The sequence below is a fragment of the Mytilus galloprovincialis genome, chromosome 10, assembly GCF_965363235.1.
Source record: "Mytilus galloprovincialis chromosome 10, xbMytGall1.hap1.1, whole genome shotgun sequence".
In the NCBI taxonomy this organism is placed as follows: domain Eukaryota; kingdom Metazoa; phylum Mollusca; class Bivalvia; order Mytilida; family Mytilidae; genus Mytilus; species Mytilus galloprovincialis.
In genome coordinates, this window is record NC_134847.1 from 60745448 (window position 1) to 60762261 (window position 16814).

A 16814-nucleotide genomic window follows, 5' to 3' on the forward strand; every position below is an offset into this window, starting at 1 on the left:
TGCAACTATTGTAAACAAATGCTAATGGACTTTTTACTGCAATAAATGTACGCTATGCCTATATACACAGGAAGTAAAAACAAACAGGGTTCAGTCAGTACCACGCCCAATGCCCCGCCCCTCTACGCAGAAACCATTAGAAGATGTACAGGTATTTCTGCATGAATTAATGTTTATTGCAATGCATGAATTTGTTGGGTGTCTGATATTTACTCTAATATCACATTTGTGTGTTTGCATAGAATTTTTTTTTTTCATGGCAATGTATACATTTCTAAATTTTCTTTCATTTCTAACATTCTTTGCTGCAAAAAGTACATATTTCAGCTCATGATGTTTCAATCAGTTCGTTCTAATTGAAACTGGCTGTTTTAAATACAAAGTTTTTCTACCTATATTTTATGATAATGTGGTTTGCAATTTTTAATATTATTGTAACAACTATAGGAAACGTTGTTTCTTTTCAACTTTGGAAGGATATTAAATCAGATCATGCAAAATTATCATATTTTGTTTTTAAGATTATACATGAAAATTCATTATTATTATATGATTTAGAAAGAAAAAATCCACTAAAGTGACAAATTTTGATACAAAGTATGACCAGATAACCCTATTAAAGTTACTGTCCCTCTAAGTTCATTGCTGGAATGTCTCATTGTATACAGAAATAAGTTTTAAATTGATTTTTCCCCCCTTGTTGCATTTAAAGGAAATATTGTTAAGTCTACATGTTATTTGCTGCTGGTCAGATCATTTTGAGTTCTGACAAATCTGGTATATGCACTAGATTATATGCATGTTAAAGTTGATCTTTTCATGAAGTTGGCTGTATACTGTAAATTCAGAAATTATTGCGTGCATTTATTATTGTGATTTTGTCATTTTAGACTAAAATGCAATTTTAATTTTTGTGATATGGAAAAATAGCCAGTTTTATTCATAAAAAAAATAATCAAAATGCGAGGTTAAATTATTGTGATTATAACCCTGTTGCATTTTTCGCAAAAATAAATACCTCTCAATAATTTCTGAATTTACAGTATTTACTGTGAGCTTTGTCACAAAACTCTTCTCAAACCAAAATTTCTTGAGTGATGCTGCATGATATAAAAAAGAAGATGTGGTATGATTGCAAATGAGATAACTCTTCACAAGAGACCAAATGACACAGTAATTAACAACTATAGGTCATCATACAACCTTCAACAATAATGATTTTACCTTGGTCTTAACTGAGTTCGCTTAAGCAATTTCATTTTCTACTATCATTATTTTATGTAATAAATAATTGAAAAAAAAAAAATATGTATTCAGATATTTGGATGATTTTTGGCATGTTACTTAACCAAGATGAGTTACAGATCAAGTTTAAGTTTTGTTCCACTCAGCTAATTTTTGCCGAAATTACGGCTATGGACTTTGATAAATTGTTAAAAATCACAGTTATACAGTTATAAACACTTTCAGATATTTGGCTGATTTTTGGTATGTGAGTTATCCATGATGAGTTACAGATCAAGATGAAGTTTTGATAGGCTATGCTAATTTTTGGCAAAATTAAGGGTTTACAAAGGAGTAGGTTCAGTAAGATCCCTTTTTGGCCCCAAAATATAATAGTTTTACGAAATTGTGAAAATGTAATCGTTTAGCTATTTACTGGAAAGTAGAATGCTTCTGCTACATAAATATGGGCAGTTTTTGACAGTGCAATGTACATTTATCGGGTACTAGCATCGTTGTGTCATGCTAATTACTGTAATCTTCACAATTTTAGCATTTTAGTTAAATTTTAGACGGTTTCCGTCTTAAATGAAAGTGGCCACATTCGTGTTCATTCATGATATTGAATTGTATGTTGTAATCAGTATTACATAACATATATAAAGGTTGAGAATGAACACGGATGCGGCCACTTTCATCGGAGTGTTTTTAATGACTAAATCAGTTAAAATCTTTCACATTAACTAATTGAATCAATTAAAATAGACACTTAAGTGTTTAAAAAGTGTCCAAAATCTTTCGTTAGATGAACCTGAAATTTGAGGCCAAAATCGGCCCTTACCTACTCCTTTGAAAAATGGTGAAAATCACAGATATACAGACTTTTTTTCTATACTCTTCAAGATTTTGAGCTGATTTTTGATATGTGAGACTACATCATGTTTGTGTCCACATGTGTTATTAAAATTGCAGATTTTTCAACTTTTTGAGACGGGGCCATTCATGTCGCTTTGACACATCTAGTTGTAAATCAAATTTTTGACTTTAAGTCAACATCCTGTTGTAATTCTTATACTTTCTTTGCTTTAGTACTAAACAGAAAACATACAGTTGAAATTTTACCAACAAAGTGTTTTTTTCTGGTCTCAAACAATAACTTTTGTTTTTATTAGAGACTTGTGTTGATTCAAACCTTTTGTTTCAGCAATATAAGTTCTAGTATTACTTTCAGAGCCTTCTGAAAACTTTTGAAGTTAGTAAAATCTCTTCCACTCTTTCAAATTTTGAATTTAATTTTACAGATGTTCTATGAAGCTATTTTGTAACAATCTTTAGCCATTGTATATGACATTATATTAGAACTTTTAAAGACTGATTATATAATTGAGAAAGAATTGGAAGAAAAAAACTAAACTTGGAATGAAACAATTTGATAAAAATAATCTTCATAATGAATGTGTATAAAACAAAAGAGTTATTGAAATATTCCTAACTATATAAATGACCAAGTAGAATGCTATCAAACCAGAGTAATGCAAAAATTTTTGTCCCAAATTTTTGTCAAGCTTATGATCAAATAGTGTTGTTTTTTTAAAAGTGAGTATTTAGAAAAAAATACTTGTTACTGTAAATTTAATAAACATATGTGAAAAATTATTATTAACTTTAAAAATAGAAAAAAGAAGACAAGAAGGAAAAAGAAGATGAATCAGATGAAGAGACAGAAGAAGAAGAAGATAAACCATCTCACATAGTATGTATTTCTATGTTTTGTTTAAAATCAAGGGTATATTTCCTACTATTGATTATAAGTTGTGCTAAATCAAAAACTTATATGGACAAGATTTTATACGCCTGTTTCCAAGGCGTATTATGGTATACCTCTGTTCGTCAGTCATGCCCTTTTTAACCGGATTTTTAGTGGAAGAAGACGTCAAGTCTTCTGAAGACTTAAGGGGCCGACCATTGGCTTTGAGTCTCCGTATGCCGCATTCATTTCGTGTATTACAATTTCAAAACAACTTAGATTCCTGACACCGATTTTTACACATGATTGGGCATCTGAATCATTTAATTTGTAAATTATGATTGTAAAACAATCACTATCATAAATATGACCCTTTTATTTATGTAAATTATTAGATTTCATCTCATCCACATGAACGTAATTTGTTTACTTGTAACAGGATGTTTTAACTGTAGATATTTGTATTACGCATGCGTGAATTTGGTATCGGTACAACTCGCCCTGTTTACAAGTTCGCCCTTGAAGTTACGAATTTGCAATCCTGCAGACAAGAAGATTTTATTTTTATATAAATAAAAAGGATATATAAAGTGTTATCTTTATTCATGGGTTTCCTTTGTCATGTGAATTAGATGCCCTTCGTAACATACATGTGAACCTCCCGTTTAGGAGAAAAAACTCCCGTGTATGAAATTTTTCAGACGCCATATTTGATCATTTCTTACTACTGTACGGGTGTAATTGACACCTAGCTGTGTTAAATTTTACCTGAACATCAAAGAAGATGTATAATTATATGGCTTTACTTGACAGCTTGGGTGTCAAACATACTGGTAATCAACGATGTTTACCTCCGGCTAACTGCCGTTGTGTTATCAAAACGATGTGTATTGGGAATATTGAAATACTTTTTTGTTACTTCCCTTTGTTTTATCCTGTTTTCAGTTATTTTGCTTTTAAAAATGTAAATGGTAAAAAGACTATAAATGATTAATATTTTAATCAAATAATCATAAAAGGATGTTGATTAAATGAATTTAAATGATTTTGGACAAATAAAAAAATTAAAATTTATAAATTATTTTATTAATTTAGACCTCCTTTCAAGGATTAAATTGAAGTTTATATATTAAATTTGTTTATTACTGGTTAGAAGTCAACATACAATATGTGCAACTAGGCTAGTAGTCTATAAAACTTCTGCTAGCTTCATGTATAATTTTTCTACCGATTTAATATATAACTAGAATTATGCAAACAGACTTAAGGAAAAGGCATGTAAGTCATGTAAGTTCATACAAATATGACACTTTTTCTAGACAATCCAGATCTTGCAAAATACATCGCTAAAAATTGTAACCTTTAATTTTGTTGTTGTGCAGTAAAAACCCATATGGGAACTTTCAAAAGTTGGCAGGTATGTAACAAGTCTTACTATTTTTATGCTCCATTTATGGGCAATATGTTTTCTAGTCTGTCCGTCCGTCCTGCTTCTGGTTATAAAGTTTATGGTCGAGGTAGTTTTTGATGAAGTTGAAATCCAATCAACTTGAAACTTAGTACACATGTGTTCCTCTTGATATGATCTTCTTAATTACTGCCAAATTAAAGATTTTACCTAATTTTCATAGTCAACTGAACATAGAAAATGATTGTACGGATGGGAAATCCATGTACTTATGACCTTTTCTTGTTTGAAGAAAAAAAATACATTTTAACGATAATGGAACAAAGCAGCCTGGGTAAGTGGGGCTGCTTTTATGGTAATTCAAGTTACCTTTTATTCACCTTCTTCCACTTCAGAGCTATCAGCTCTTTGATTGTGACAAAAATGTCGGTTATTGATTTGGGGATGTACGGCGGGCGGGCGGGCGGGCGGGCGGCCGGGCGGGCGGCAATCAAATGTTGTCCGTGCATTAACTCATGAACCGTTCAACCAAAGCTTTTAAAATTTTAATATGTTATTACTGACAACTATACGAAGGTCAAGTTCAATAATGGCGATTTTGACTTTTACCGTTCATGAGTTATGGTTCTTGAAAGATTGAAAAATGGACTTGTCCGTGCATTTACGCATGAACTGTTCTACCAAAGCTTCCCAAATTTTAATATGTTGTTACTAATGACAGAATGGAGGTCAAGTTCAATAATGACGAATTTGACTTTTACCGTTCAGGAGTTATGGTTCTTGAAAGATTGAAAAATGGAGTTTCCAGTCGTGTCCGTGCATTTATGCATGAACTGTTCTACCAAAGCTTCCAAAATTTTAATATGCTGTTACTGATGACAAAATGGAGGTCAAGTTCAATAATGACGATTTTGACTTTTACCGTTCAGGAGTTATGGTTCTTGAAAGATTGAAAAATGGTGTTTCCCGTCGTGTCCGTGCATTTTCTCATGAACCATTCAACCAAAGCTTTTGAAATTTTAATATGTTGTTACTGATGACAAAATAGAGGTCAAGTTCAATAATGACGATTTTGACTTTTACCGTTCAGGAGTTATGGTTCTTGAAAGATCGTAAAATGGTGTTTCCATTCACGTTGTTGCATTTACTCATGAACCATTCAATCTAAGCTTTTCAAATTTTAATATGTTGATACTGATGACAAAATGGAGGTCAAATTTGATATTGACGATTTTCACTTTCACCATTCATCAGTAAATACAAATAAATGTTAATAAATCCGGTTTGCTGTCGTTGTGACAGCCTCTTGTTAATTCTTTTTATCATTTTATAATGTTCCATGTTAAAACATAATGAAACAATTCTAAGCATTTTGTCAAAATGAAATTCTTAAGTTTTGTAGAAAATATTTGACTTGCATAATACATTGATTAATTTCACACTAGATTGTTCTGCAGAGTATACCTTGAGAATGTCAATATTCTATTTCAGGAACAGTCTGAATCAAAATTATCCAAACCAACAGAATCAGAAGAAGATGAGGATGACTCAGAGGAGGAGGAGTCAAAGTCTAAACCTACACCAACGGTATTATGATTTTACCTTATGTGTGTCAATTACAATTTATCAGTCCTCTAAAATAGTTTTCCTTGGACCTGCATATATAAAAACAACTCCTGACAGAGATAATGCATGTGTTGGTATTTACTGTTGAAAGCAATTTTACCAAATATTAAAGCTTGTCATTAGGTCATATCAACAGGATAAGGGAATGGTATTTCACATATGAATTTGAATATACTTTTACTGACTTTCAATGTTTGTATTTTATTCAGTGAAGATAATGTATCAGGTTAAAAGTTATATACCATAAGTATTATTTCAATTTTATAGAGGGAAAAAGTGTTATATATATTTTGTGTTTACAAATTCAATGCGATTGTCAATCAAGTGAGAGGTTTTATTAGCTATAAAACGAGGTTTAATCCACCATCTTCTACATAAGAAAACGCAGGTACCAATTCAAAAATATGGCAGTTGTTTTCCATTCATTTGATGTGGATGAGATTTGAATTTTGCCATTTTTCCATTTTGAATTTCCCTTGCATTTCGAAATTTGTGCAAACACAGTTTTTATAAACTTTAATAAATTGATAGTTTGTTTTCTATTTTACAGAAAAGATCATTACCAAAGATGGGAGAAGACAAGCATGTAGACTCTGAGGAGGAAGAAGTTAAAGCATCAACATCATCAACATTACGGGTAAATATTGTTTTTAGGAAGATTTTTATAATGTTCGACAGTCATCTTAGTTTTAAATTAAAGATCATCAATGTTATGGGAAAGATATAAAAATTAATTTAAAAGTAGTGTGGATTAATTATTATTTGTGGGGTTCTTGGGGAAAGGTGAACCTTTAGATTTTTCAACAAGGTAATTATGTTCTAAGAGGGTTGTGAAGGGGGGGTATCTGCACGGAAGAACGCGAAATAACATTACCATTTCATGATGAACGAACAATTGAAAACGTCTTGCACGTTGATCTTTATACGGATTTTATGAAACACGGTGAATAACTAACCTTTTTCACGGCTGCATTTGAAATAAAAATGGCAAAACACGTTGCACGAAAATAACCCTTTACCACCCTCTCCTAATGGCTTGTATGGAGACTTTAAAAATCCATGAAATCAAATATACCCCGAAATTAACTTTTTTCCTCAATCCACGCCAATTGGTACCAAATTCAAAATGAATCAATCCACAGAAAGTTAACAATAAGTTTCACAAGACAATAGTGTATATATACACAACATTCCTCTAAAACGTTGCATTTTGGGTAAATTGTTACATTACCATTTATGTATTTCATAAAGCAGGCTGTACATTAGGAATCCCAGTAAGTCTGAAATTTTCACATTGTGCAAATATACAAAAAGATTTAATGTAAATTACAAAAGGATTGCAACTAGTTAAGTTTCTAAAGAAGTAGATATCTTAAAGTTAATATTTTTTTGATAATGTTTTGTAAATTATTTGACAAAATAGAAAAAAAAGTTTATTTATTAAGAAATTATTTCTACAGACCTTGCCAACAGTACCTGTTCCTCAACCAAGAAAAGGTAAACATGAGAAAGATGAGGAGGATGAAGAAACAGATGAAGAGAAAGATGATAAAAAGAAGAAAGGTTAGATTGATATTATTTACAATTTGACCTGATTCAACATAGCCTGTACAGAAGTTGCAAGTGTTTCTGTATAAAAATGTAAATTGAGATTCAACATTCAGTTATGTTTAATGTTTCATATACAGTTTTGTAAGAATTTTATGAATACAACTTAAGGGTAGTAAGAGTGGATTGTGTTTTAATGATTCTTTCATGTTATATATTTTTATCCTCATGCCATAGGCTACACGGGTATTAGTGTTACCCTTGACCTTTCTTCCATATGTCTAATTTTCATTACTGCACTCGGACTAAAGTTTGTCTTATGTAAATTCATGGACAATGCTAAGAACCTAGTTGTGAGAAGAAAAACATCCAGATTTATCAATTTTCACAGGTTTAATTTTGTAAATTTTCTTTAACATATTTTCTATTTAATATACATCTTGTCTTCAAAGTCTCTGTCATAGCTTTTCATTCCTTCCTCTTGTTGGTCAGTCTCAAATATACAGTCCTTGGGTGTTTTTAAATAAAAAGAGGTTCATGATTATAAAATAATTAAATCATTTAAAAAAAAACACAAAAATAATAATATTGAAATCAAATATGAAGAATTTTTATGACACCGGACAGAGATTGAGCAAGTTGTTTAGAATCTTCTTTTCTTTTCTTAGAAAATGTCAACAGAACTTGGAAAAACTTGTCATTCTCATGTATATGATAAATTTATAGATGAATTTAGACATTAATATAGACATTCTTTCTTATGTTTATGGATTGAAAAAATTTCTTCACTAATGAAAATTTTCACAGGTAATGATTTTGAAGTAAAAAAATAAGACAGGTTGCTTCATTGTAATATTCGAATTCTGTTATAGATAAAAAGAAAGGAAAGAAATCCTCTAAAACTAAGATATTTGGTACATCAACTGGTTTGTCAGATGAAGATGAAGGAGATGATGAAGAAGAAGAAGATGAAGAAACAAAGAAAAAAGAAATGTCAGAGGAAGAAGATGATGGAAAGAAAAAGAAAGACAAAAAGAAAGGAAAAGATAAAGAAGACAAGAAGGGAAAAAAAGATAAAAAGAAAGGTAGCCATCTGAAACTGTGTGGGAAATAGTTTTGTTGAATGTTCAGGTTTTTTGGTTGAATAGTTCTGTATTAAGTTAATTTAGGGGAGGAGGTATTGCTACAATTGTTATTTGATAAGCTTGGTAAAATTTACATTTAACATAAAATTACCAATTTACAAATTGTTTTGGGCCTCTGTTTAATACATTTTTTTTTCTCCTTTTTTCAAGGTAATTAAAATGTCTTTGCTTTGTGTAAGTCATTAGTAGAAACTATGCTAATAAATATAAGTCCATTTGTGTTTAAGAGACCGAAATGTGTTATTTAAAATTAAATTTTATAATTCAGTAAATTTAAATTCTTTCTTTTGATGCTGAGTATTTTATAGATTTTTTTTTTTTTAGATAAAAAAGATAAAAAGAAGAAAAAAGGGAAGAAAGATGAAGATGAAGAAGAGGATGAGGACAAAGAAGAAGAGGAAGGAGTAAAATCTGAAAAAGAAGAAAAGGTTTTTATTGTTCATTAAATTTAGAAAGTTGATTCAATATTGCATGAAATTTTCTTCATTGCCTTAATCAGATAATGAAGACAACCTTAAGTACGTATTACGTTTTAATTGATAGTTATAAGTTACTTTATTTTTACTGTAAGAGATTTATATTTGTATGGAAACTAACTTACCCAATGGTGACTGTGGGCTGTTAACAGATCTTTTGTCAAGTTATTGTCTCTTTGACACATTCCGCATTTCCATTCTCAATTTTTCTCTTCAAATTTAAACTGTAACCACTTTTGTCATGCAGCTAGTTGTTAGTTTATCATTATCAACAATGGTGTCAAGGCTGTTAAGGATTTATTTCATTTGGTTACACTTCAGTGACTTTAATTTTTTAAAATTTTACTGAATTATTTATATAACACCATCGATAAATGGTATGGTAAAGCATTAATAGCATTTGAATTTTCTATTCTATCATGTCTACAGGTTGATAACTTTAAAAAAAGAAATTCTTCTAAAGTTTTAAAATTGTAAAGTTTTATAGGGATTTCTTAAAAGGGGATAATATTCTGGCTTAAAAATTGGCTTAGGATCAGTTTACCAACTAAATTTGTAATATCATTTTACACAAGTCTTAATGAAATTTAGAATAATGTTTTAAATGTTAAAAATGTTAGGAAAAAGACAAAAAAGACAAGAACAAGAAGAAAGATAAAAAAGATAAAAAGAAAGACAAGAAAAAAGATAAGAATGAAGATGAAGATGAAAAAGATGATGAGGAAGAAGATGATGATGAGGTAAATGAATGAAAGATTTAATTTAAATGCCCACTTAGGAAGGGTGAGGGGGGTTGTAGGGGTCTTGATCCTAAAATCCCAAGCTTAAAAACATGAAATCCAGAGGTTCCACTTAGGAAGGGTGAGGGGGTTGTAGGGGTCTTGATCCCAAAATCCCAAGCTTAAAAAAATTTAAATCCCAAAATCCTGAAATTCGAAAAAGAATTCCCAGATCCGAAAGGAAATGAAATCCCGAGCTTAAAAACACCTGACCCTGGAGTCCGGAGAAAGGTCCAACCCCCCCTCACTTAGGGGGGTTATGTTTTTCGGTTTGTGCTTCCTATCTTCCATTAGTTTGTCAGTCTGTCTTGCTTCAGGTTAAAGTTCTTGGTCAAAGTAGTTTTTGATGAAGTTGAACTTGAATCTTAGTACACATGTTCCCCATGATATGATTTTTCTAATCTTAAAACAGATTAAAGTTTTGACCCCAATTTCAAGAACCACTGAACATAGAAAATAATAGTGTGAGTGGTCAAATCCGTGTACTATATAGACACATTCTTGTTTGACTCACTTTGGATGAATTTCGCAGATTGCACAACACAAAAGATTGTTATCTTATCCTTTATACTTGTAAGAAGTTTGAAATATCAAAAGGCTGAAGAAGGCTTGATGATCAATATCTTAGATATCAGAGGTCAACACATAGTTTTCAACATAATGCAGGAATCTCTCTACAACAGGTCAAACTCTTAAAATTGCTGAAGAAAAGTTGTGATAACACATGCCTCATGCTCTTGCATTTTCTCCTGTCATATATTCCTTATTCTTGTCCTTGTTTTTGTAGTACAATGGCTACCTCATCTTCTCAGTTACAATAAGGAACAGGTAAACTATATTTTGGCTGCACTTTTTCATGTTTTTACTTATTTGGATTTCAGAACAAAGGCAAGAAAAAAGATAAGAAGAAAGAAAAGGACAAAAAAGATAAAAAGAAGGATAAAGACAAGAAAGGTGACAAAGAAGATGAAAAGGAAGATGGAAAGGAAAGTGAAAAAGAGGGAGAGAAGAAAGAGGACAAAAAAGAGGAACCAAAGGCCACAAATCAGAAAAAGGTATTTTAACTTGATAGCCAAATGATTTGATTTCTTTTTATGCCCCATTTATGGGTCTGGCGTACTAAATTATAATCCTGGTACCTTTGATAACTATAATTGGCATTAAGTTTTTTTCGGTTTGTGCGTCCATCCGTCTGTTCATCCATCTGTTTGTCCAGGTTTGGGTTAAAGATTTAGTCAATAGTTGTTGATGAAGTTAAAGTACAATCAACTTAAAACTTAGTACACATGTTCCCTATGGTGTGATCTTTCTAATTTTAATGCCAAATTTGAGTTTTTACCCCAATTTTAAGGTTCACTGAACATAGAAAATGATAGTGTGAGTGGGGCATCCATGTACTATGTACACATTCTTGTAAGTGATTGATACTGCAAAGTAAAAGAGAAAGGATAAATTTTCAAAAGTAAATCAATATATAATAGGATTCACTTAGATATTGAAGATGTTTAAATATATACATAGCATTGTGAATGTAAATCCTTGCATGGCAATACAAGCATATGAAAAATAGTTGTTTCATAGATTGAGATTTAATACCTAACACTTTAAATTGAGTTACTTTTAGATGTCAGTATGCTGCATAAGAAATATATTTGATAAATGTCTGTTATATAATAACATAAATAAGATATGTGTTGTATACACATGAATGAGACAAAAACACAACAGTACAAATAAGTAAAGACATTCAGAAGTCGACACATGGTTTTTAAAAACAAGCAGGAATCCCAAAAACAGTCCAAACTATTAATTGCTACAAAAAAGTTTTGAATAAATTTAACAAACAGATATAAGAAGATGTGGTATGAGTGCCAATGAGACAACTCTCCATATACAAGTTAACACTAACAAAGATTGACTTAATTCCCAAATTAAAAAAAAAATGAAAAAAAGACCATAACAAAAAAAAAAAAACAGTAACAGAATCAGGTATAAGACTAGGTACATGAACATAATGGGATTAAACTAGTTCTTTTTCAAAGACCAACCCCTTCCTCTTTTTAATGTTTTATATAATATGAAAATGTTAAAGGTGTGTACAAATATGAATGTATTCAAAATAAAATGGTAAGGAAATGCCTTTACATATGAATCAGTTAAACATATCTATATTTTTCAGTCATTTTCATGTACGATATTATGATACAAGGAGAGAATGTCTTGCAAATGAAGAACCGTTGCCGCTCTCCAGAGACTAGAGGATAATTACTAAGGAGAAAAGACTAGAAATCCTTTATAAAACTATGGCAGCCTATTTATCTGTGATTAATTGTTTGTTGTTAGTGCTTGTTGTTTTCCGTCCAGATTTTAGTATATTGTTAAATATTTATAATCTGTTACCTTGGTTACTGTTTATTTCATGTGATATTTATGTTTTGTAACTGTAAGGTCAATATTTAGTGCATAGTTAAGTGTCAAATGTGATTATAATTAGGATCAGTATTCTGTAATCATGCTTTAAAAGTAGATGAGTTCATATCCATGTTATGTACACCTTATTGTAAGAAGAAATATTCTTTTAATTGAATATAGAATTTATACCAAGAAGGATAGTTAAGGTTATGTAATAGTTATTATTTCATCCTTGGATTTCAAATGTTTTTGCTTTGGGCGTTTCTGATGAAGGTGAATCCAGAAAAAGGCTTCAGGCGCATGCAATTATTAAATGTGTTGTTTTCAATTTTCTTTCTATGATTTTCGAATGATTTAATAATATTAGACATTTTTAAATGCACTTTTTGTAGTGGTGATTTTCCCCCCTCAAATGATTGTTATAGATATTTACAAAAATAAGCCTTTTTGCAGTAAACTAGGTATAGCTGAATGTTTTCTTAAGGGAATGTGATAATTGTTTGCATGCAAATTGATTAAAAAGTTTACAGCTTACTGTTAGATATTGTATTATTTTATCCTCAATTTGTTTTTAACTTGTATAGAAAACTTGATATAATGCAATATTGAAAAAATATATGTATAGAAATTGCTTTACATGTGAAGGAAGATGTGTAAATTTATTTCATTTAATCTTGATCAGCCTATTTCAATTTGTAGCAATAAAATTATCACTGTGACATATTTTTGTTAAAATTCTATGCCATGGTAATAGTATTATTGCTCGTGCCGATCATCTGTCATTCTAAACCAAACTGACTTTTATGTAAAGCAAATATTCTTTCATCCCTGAGGGTATAAAATTGAATTTATAAATAAATGATTTGCAGTTAAATGGTCAAATAACCTATTTTAAGATTATGGAGTCCTTTAATTATTTGGCGAAATTCATTTGTCCCATCAAATTTGATTGATTTTACCGACAGCTATATTTCACTTTTGAGGTCAAAGTTTAGATATTATTGCCTATAAAGACACTCAGTGACAATTGTTTTTCTTTAGAATTTTAAAAGTTTTATAAGATAAATTGTATTTTTCAAAAATGGAAGCAACATTATCCTGTTTGTTTTTTATACACATACAAATTTTTTATGTTCTTCACAAATTCTATTAAAACATCATATGCTTTGACAATAGAAGAAACAAGGTCTATGTAAAATTAAATACAACATTTATAGCTCTGTACATGATGGTGATAATGCATTTAGTCATTATATTGTAAGATATTCATTTTCGGATATTAAGACATACAGGGTGCAAATTATGTGTGTTTTTTCATCAATGTCTGAATCAATTAATAGAACATTTATAATATTGTTTTTGATTATCAAAAGAAGTTTACCAGTTTTTTTTTAAACATAAAGCTTTTTGTAGATCATCATGTATTAACTAATATCTACTATTTAAAAAATTAATTGAATGTTTTGTGAATTCAAATAAACCAAAAAGACAAATTCATATAACTTAAATTATATGTAAGTTCTTATCTGTGATTTTTCATTACAATTTAGCAATTATTTCATTTGAATTTTTGCAATTTTGCCAATATAATTTTATTATTTTGGAATTATTTAATCCTTTCTTACTAATACATGTTTGAAGTATACATTTTATGTGTATATAAGGTTATGTAGGAAATAATACCAGGGGTGTATATTTATACTTGAACATTATATTAATTTTGTTATAAAACTTAAGAAATGTAGGAATATTTGCTAAAAGGTAATAGGTTTATAGCAGATTTGTGAAGACTCTTCAGTGAATGAATATATGAATTGAGAAACATTATCTGATCAAATTTAGATCAATAATATTTTTTCAAACCTGGCCAGTTGTGTACTTGTAATACTGAGGTAACATTTCCACATTGAAATTCTGTTAATCAGAGACAGGATTAGTTTTTATGCCTCCCTTTGATATTTTCGGCTCTGTGTGTCTGTCTATTCATTAGTCTCTCCCTTCATCTCTCCGTTATCAGGTTAATGTTTTGGTTTAATGTTGATGAGGATGAAGTTATAGTCACCTTAAATTTAAATCATTTACACAGGATCATTTTGATGTTAACATTTTCATATGTTTAACAAATTTTAACTATTATTATCTGTAAACACAATCCATTCTCTTTTCATGTTGATATATTACCTAAAAAATAGCATTTTATTATAAATGATTGGCATAGCTTAGATAGCCTCTTAAATTTATTCACAGCTGTTGAGGGGCTATTTCTATGTTACTCAATTGTTGCAAGACTGTCTAGTATAATGACCTCTTAATTTTATTTGGTTATTTGTGTTGTTGTTTCATTGGCATGTATATCACGTCTCTTTTTATACACAATTATCCCCAAACATCAAAGTTTATAGCAATTTATTAACTGAATAGTGAGAACTCATTATTGGTGAAGAACCAATTTTCATGTTTTTTTTAAGGTTTAGGTGAACCACAGATTTGTGTTTTCAACAAAAAAAGAAGTTTCTTTAGGCTGATATTAAGACTTTGTTATTAACAACAAAAGATCAAGTATCCATGAAATACAAATTTTCCTCAATCGATGAAAATTGGTACTCCAAAATATCAGCCAATCCACATAATGCATATTGAAGTATATTTAACAATTTGTTCTTTTGTAGAGTTATTCAGATTATTTATTGACATTTTTAAACATAATATTTATAAATCAAGTAAAGTTAGATTTTACTGTATAGATTAGAAGGGAGGAAAAGGATCAGTAGTACATGTAGGTATGAATGAAATGTAAATAATTGTACAAATGTATAATATGTAGATTATGTACAGTTATCAAAATGCTACCTTTTATAATAAATTATAAGCAAACTTATAACTTTTTGTTCATGTTATGATTGATAAAATCAACATATGGAAAAAGGGATAGATGAACTTAATGAATTAGGATATCAAGGAAATGGTCTGCAATTGAATGGTTTTACACGTCTAGTAATTTTGGGGCCCTTTATAGCTTGTTCGGTGTGAGCCAAGGCTCCGTGTTGAAGGTCGTACATATAATGGTCTATTTTATAAATTGTTATTTGGATGGAAAGTTGTCTCATTGGCACTCATACCACATCTTCCTATATCTATGCAATTGAAATTTAATTCTTGATATTGAGATTTAAATGATTAGTAAAGAAGGCGAGACATTTCAGTGTGTGCACTGTTGTATGAATGTTACTACACTGATTTTGGTCTCTGTCTGTCACTACACTTTTCTTAAAAGTGCTTTGCTTGAATTTGATTATTTATTTCCTTTTAATGATAAACAACAAATGTCATGACATCAGAATAGTTTTCCTTATTGAAATATACTTGATAATTGATAATTTCTTTTTGAATAGTGCTAGACATTTAGCACCTGAGATCCCCCCCAGTTTTTGTTCGGGTTTGTGTTGCTTAGTCTTTAGATTTCTATGTTGTGTCATGTGTACTATTATTTGTCTGTTAGTCTTTTTATTTTAAGTCATGGCGTTGTCAGTTTGTTTTAGTTCTATGAGTCTGAGTGTCCCACTGATATCTTTCGCCACTCTTAGTTGTTACTTAATGACAGTATGATTCTAGAACTATAAATGACAAAGATATAAACTGATATAACTGTTACTTTAGTTGTTTATTTCAGTTCCCTACCAACTAAGTGGAAGGGGTCTTTAGGTTTGCACTCCGTCCTTCTGTCTGTCTGTCCATCAGTCGGTCAAAACAGTTTTCCATACTTTTTTTCTTCATGCTTAAAGACATTGATTTAAAATTTGGTGTAGTGTTTTATCATGACAAGTTACAGATAAAGTTGGAATTTGTTTTGTACTGATGATGTTGTACAGAGTAATGGTCTTAGAAAATTAACTAAACTAATCAGTTATCTCTCATTCTTGAAGATATTGATTTGATAATTGGTATATAGTTATATAATGACAGGATACAGATGTAGTTTGAATTTTGTTTCCGGTCTAATGACTATGTGCAGAGATATTATACCCCAAGCAACGAGTTGCGGAGGGTATAATGTTTTTGACCCGTCCATCCGTCCGTCAGTCCTTTTTCTTGTCATCGCAACTCCTCTCAAACCACACAACAGAATTTCACGAAACCTTTTCAGATAATAAGGACATACTATGCAGTTGTGCATATCGACGGGAAATTGCGATTCAATTTTTTTTCTAGGAGTTACACTCCTTTGAACTTATTTATTTTAATGTACTACTGCAACAGTTTGTCATCGCAACTCCTCTCAAACCACACAACAGAATTTCACGAAACCTTTTCAGATAATAAGGACATACTATGTAGTTGTGCATATCGACGGGAAATTGCGATTCAATTTTTTTTCTAGGAGTTACGCCCCTTTGAACTTATTTACTTTAATGTACTACTGCAACAGTTTGTCATCGCAACTCCTCTCAA

The 16814-nt window shown here is 30.3% G+C and overlaps 1 protein-coding gene across 2 annotated transcripts in view; it reads left to right on the forward strand.

The window, feature by feature from the left end:
- LOC143048022 (X-linked retinitis pigmentosa GTPase regulator-like) overlaps positions 1 to 15246 on the forward strand; it is a 39870-nt gene extending 24624 nt beyond the window's left edge. Inside the window, exons 13-22 of one of the 2 annotated variants that reach the window (XM_076221451.1) lie at positions 71 to 151; positions 2900 to 2977; positions 5871 to 5966; positions 6556 to 6642; positions 7466 to 7568; positions 8426 to 8638; positions 9023 to 9126; positions 9795 to 9914; positions 10835 to 11008; positions 12133 to 15246. In XM_076221451.1, coding sequence (XP_076077566.1) covers positions 71 to 151; positions 2900 to 2977; positions 5871 to 5966; positions 6556 to 6642; positions 7466 to 7568; positions 8426 to 8638; positions 9023 to 9126; positions 9795 to 9914; positions 10835 to 11008; positions 12133 to 12156 — 1080 coding nt within the window. In that variant the 3' untranslated portion in view covers positions 12157 to 15246. The remainder of the gene's footprint in view (positions 1 to 70; positions 152 to 2899; positions 2978 to 5870; positions 5967 to 6555; positions 6643 to 7465; positions 7569 to 8425; positions 8639 to 9022; positions 9127 to 9794; positions 9915 to 10834; positions 11009 to 12132) is intronic. The other variant, XM_076221452.1, reaches the window with a different exon arrangement.
- The last annotated feature ends 1568 nt before the right edge of the window (positions 15247 to 16814 follow it).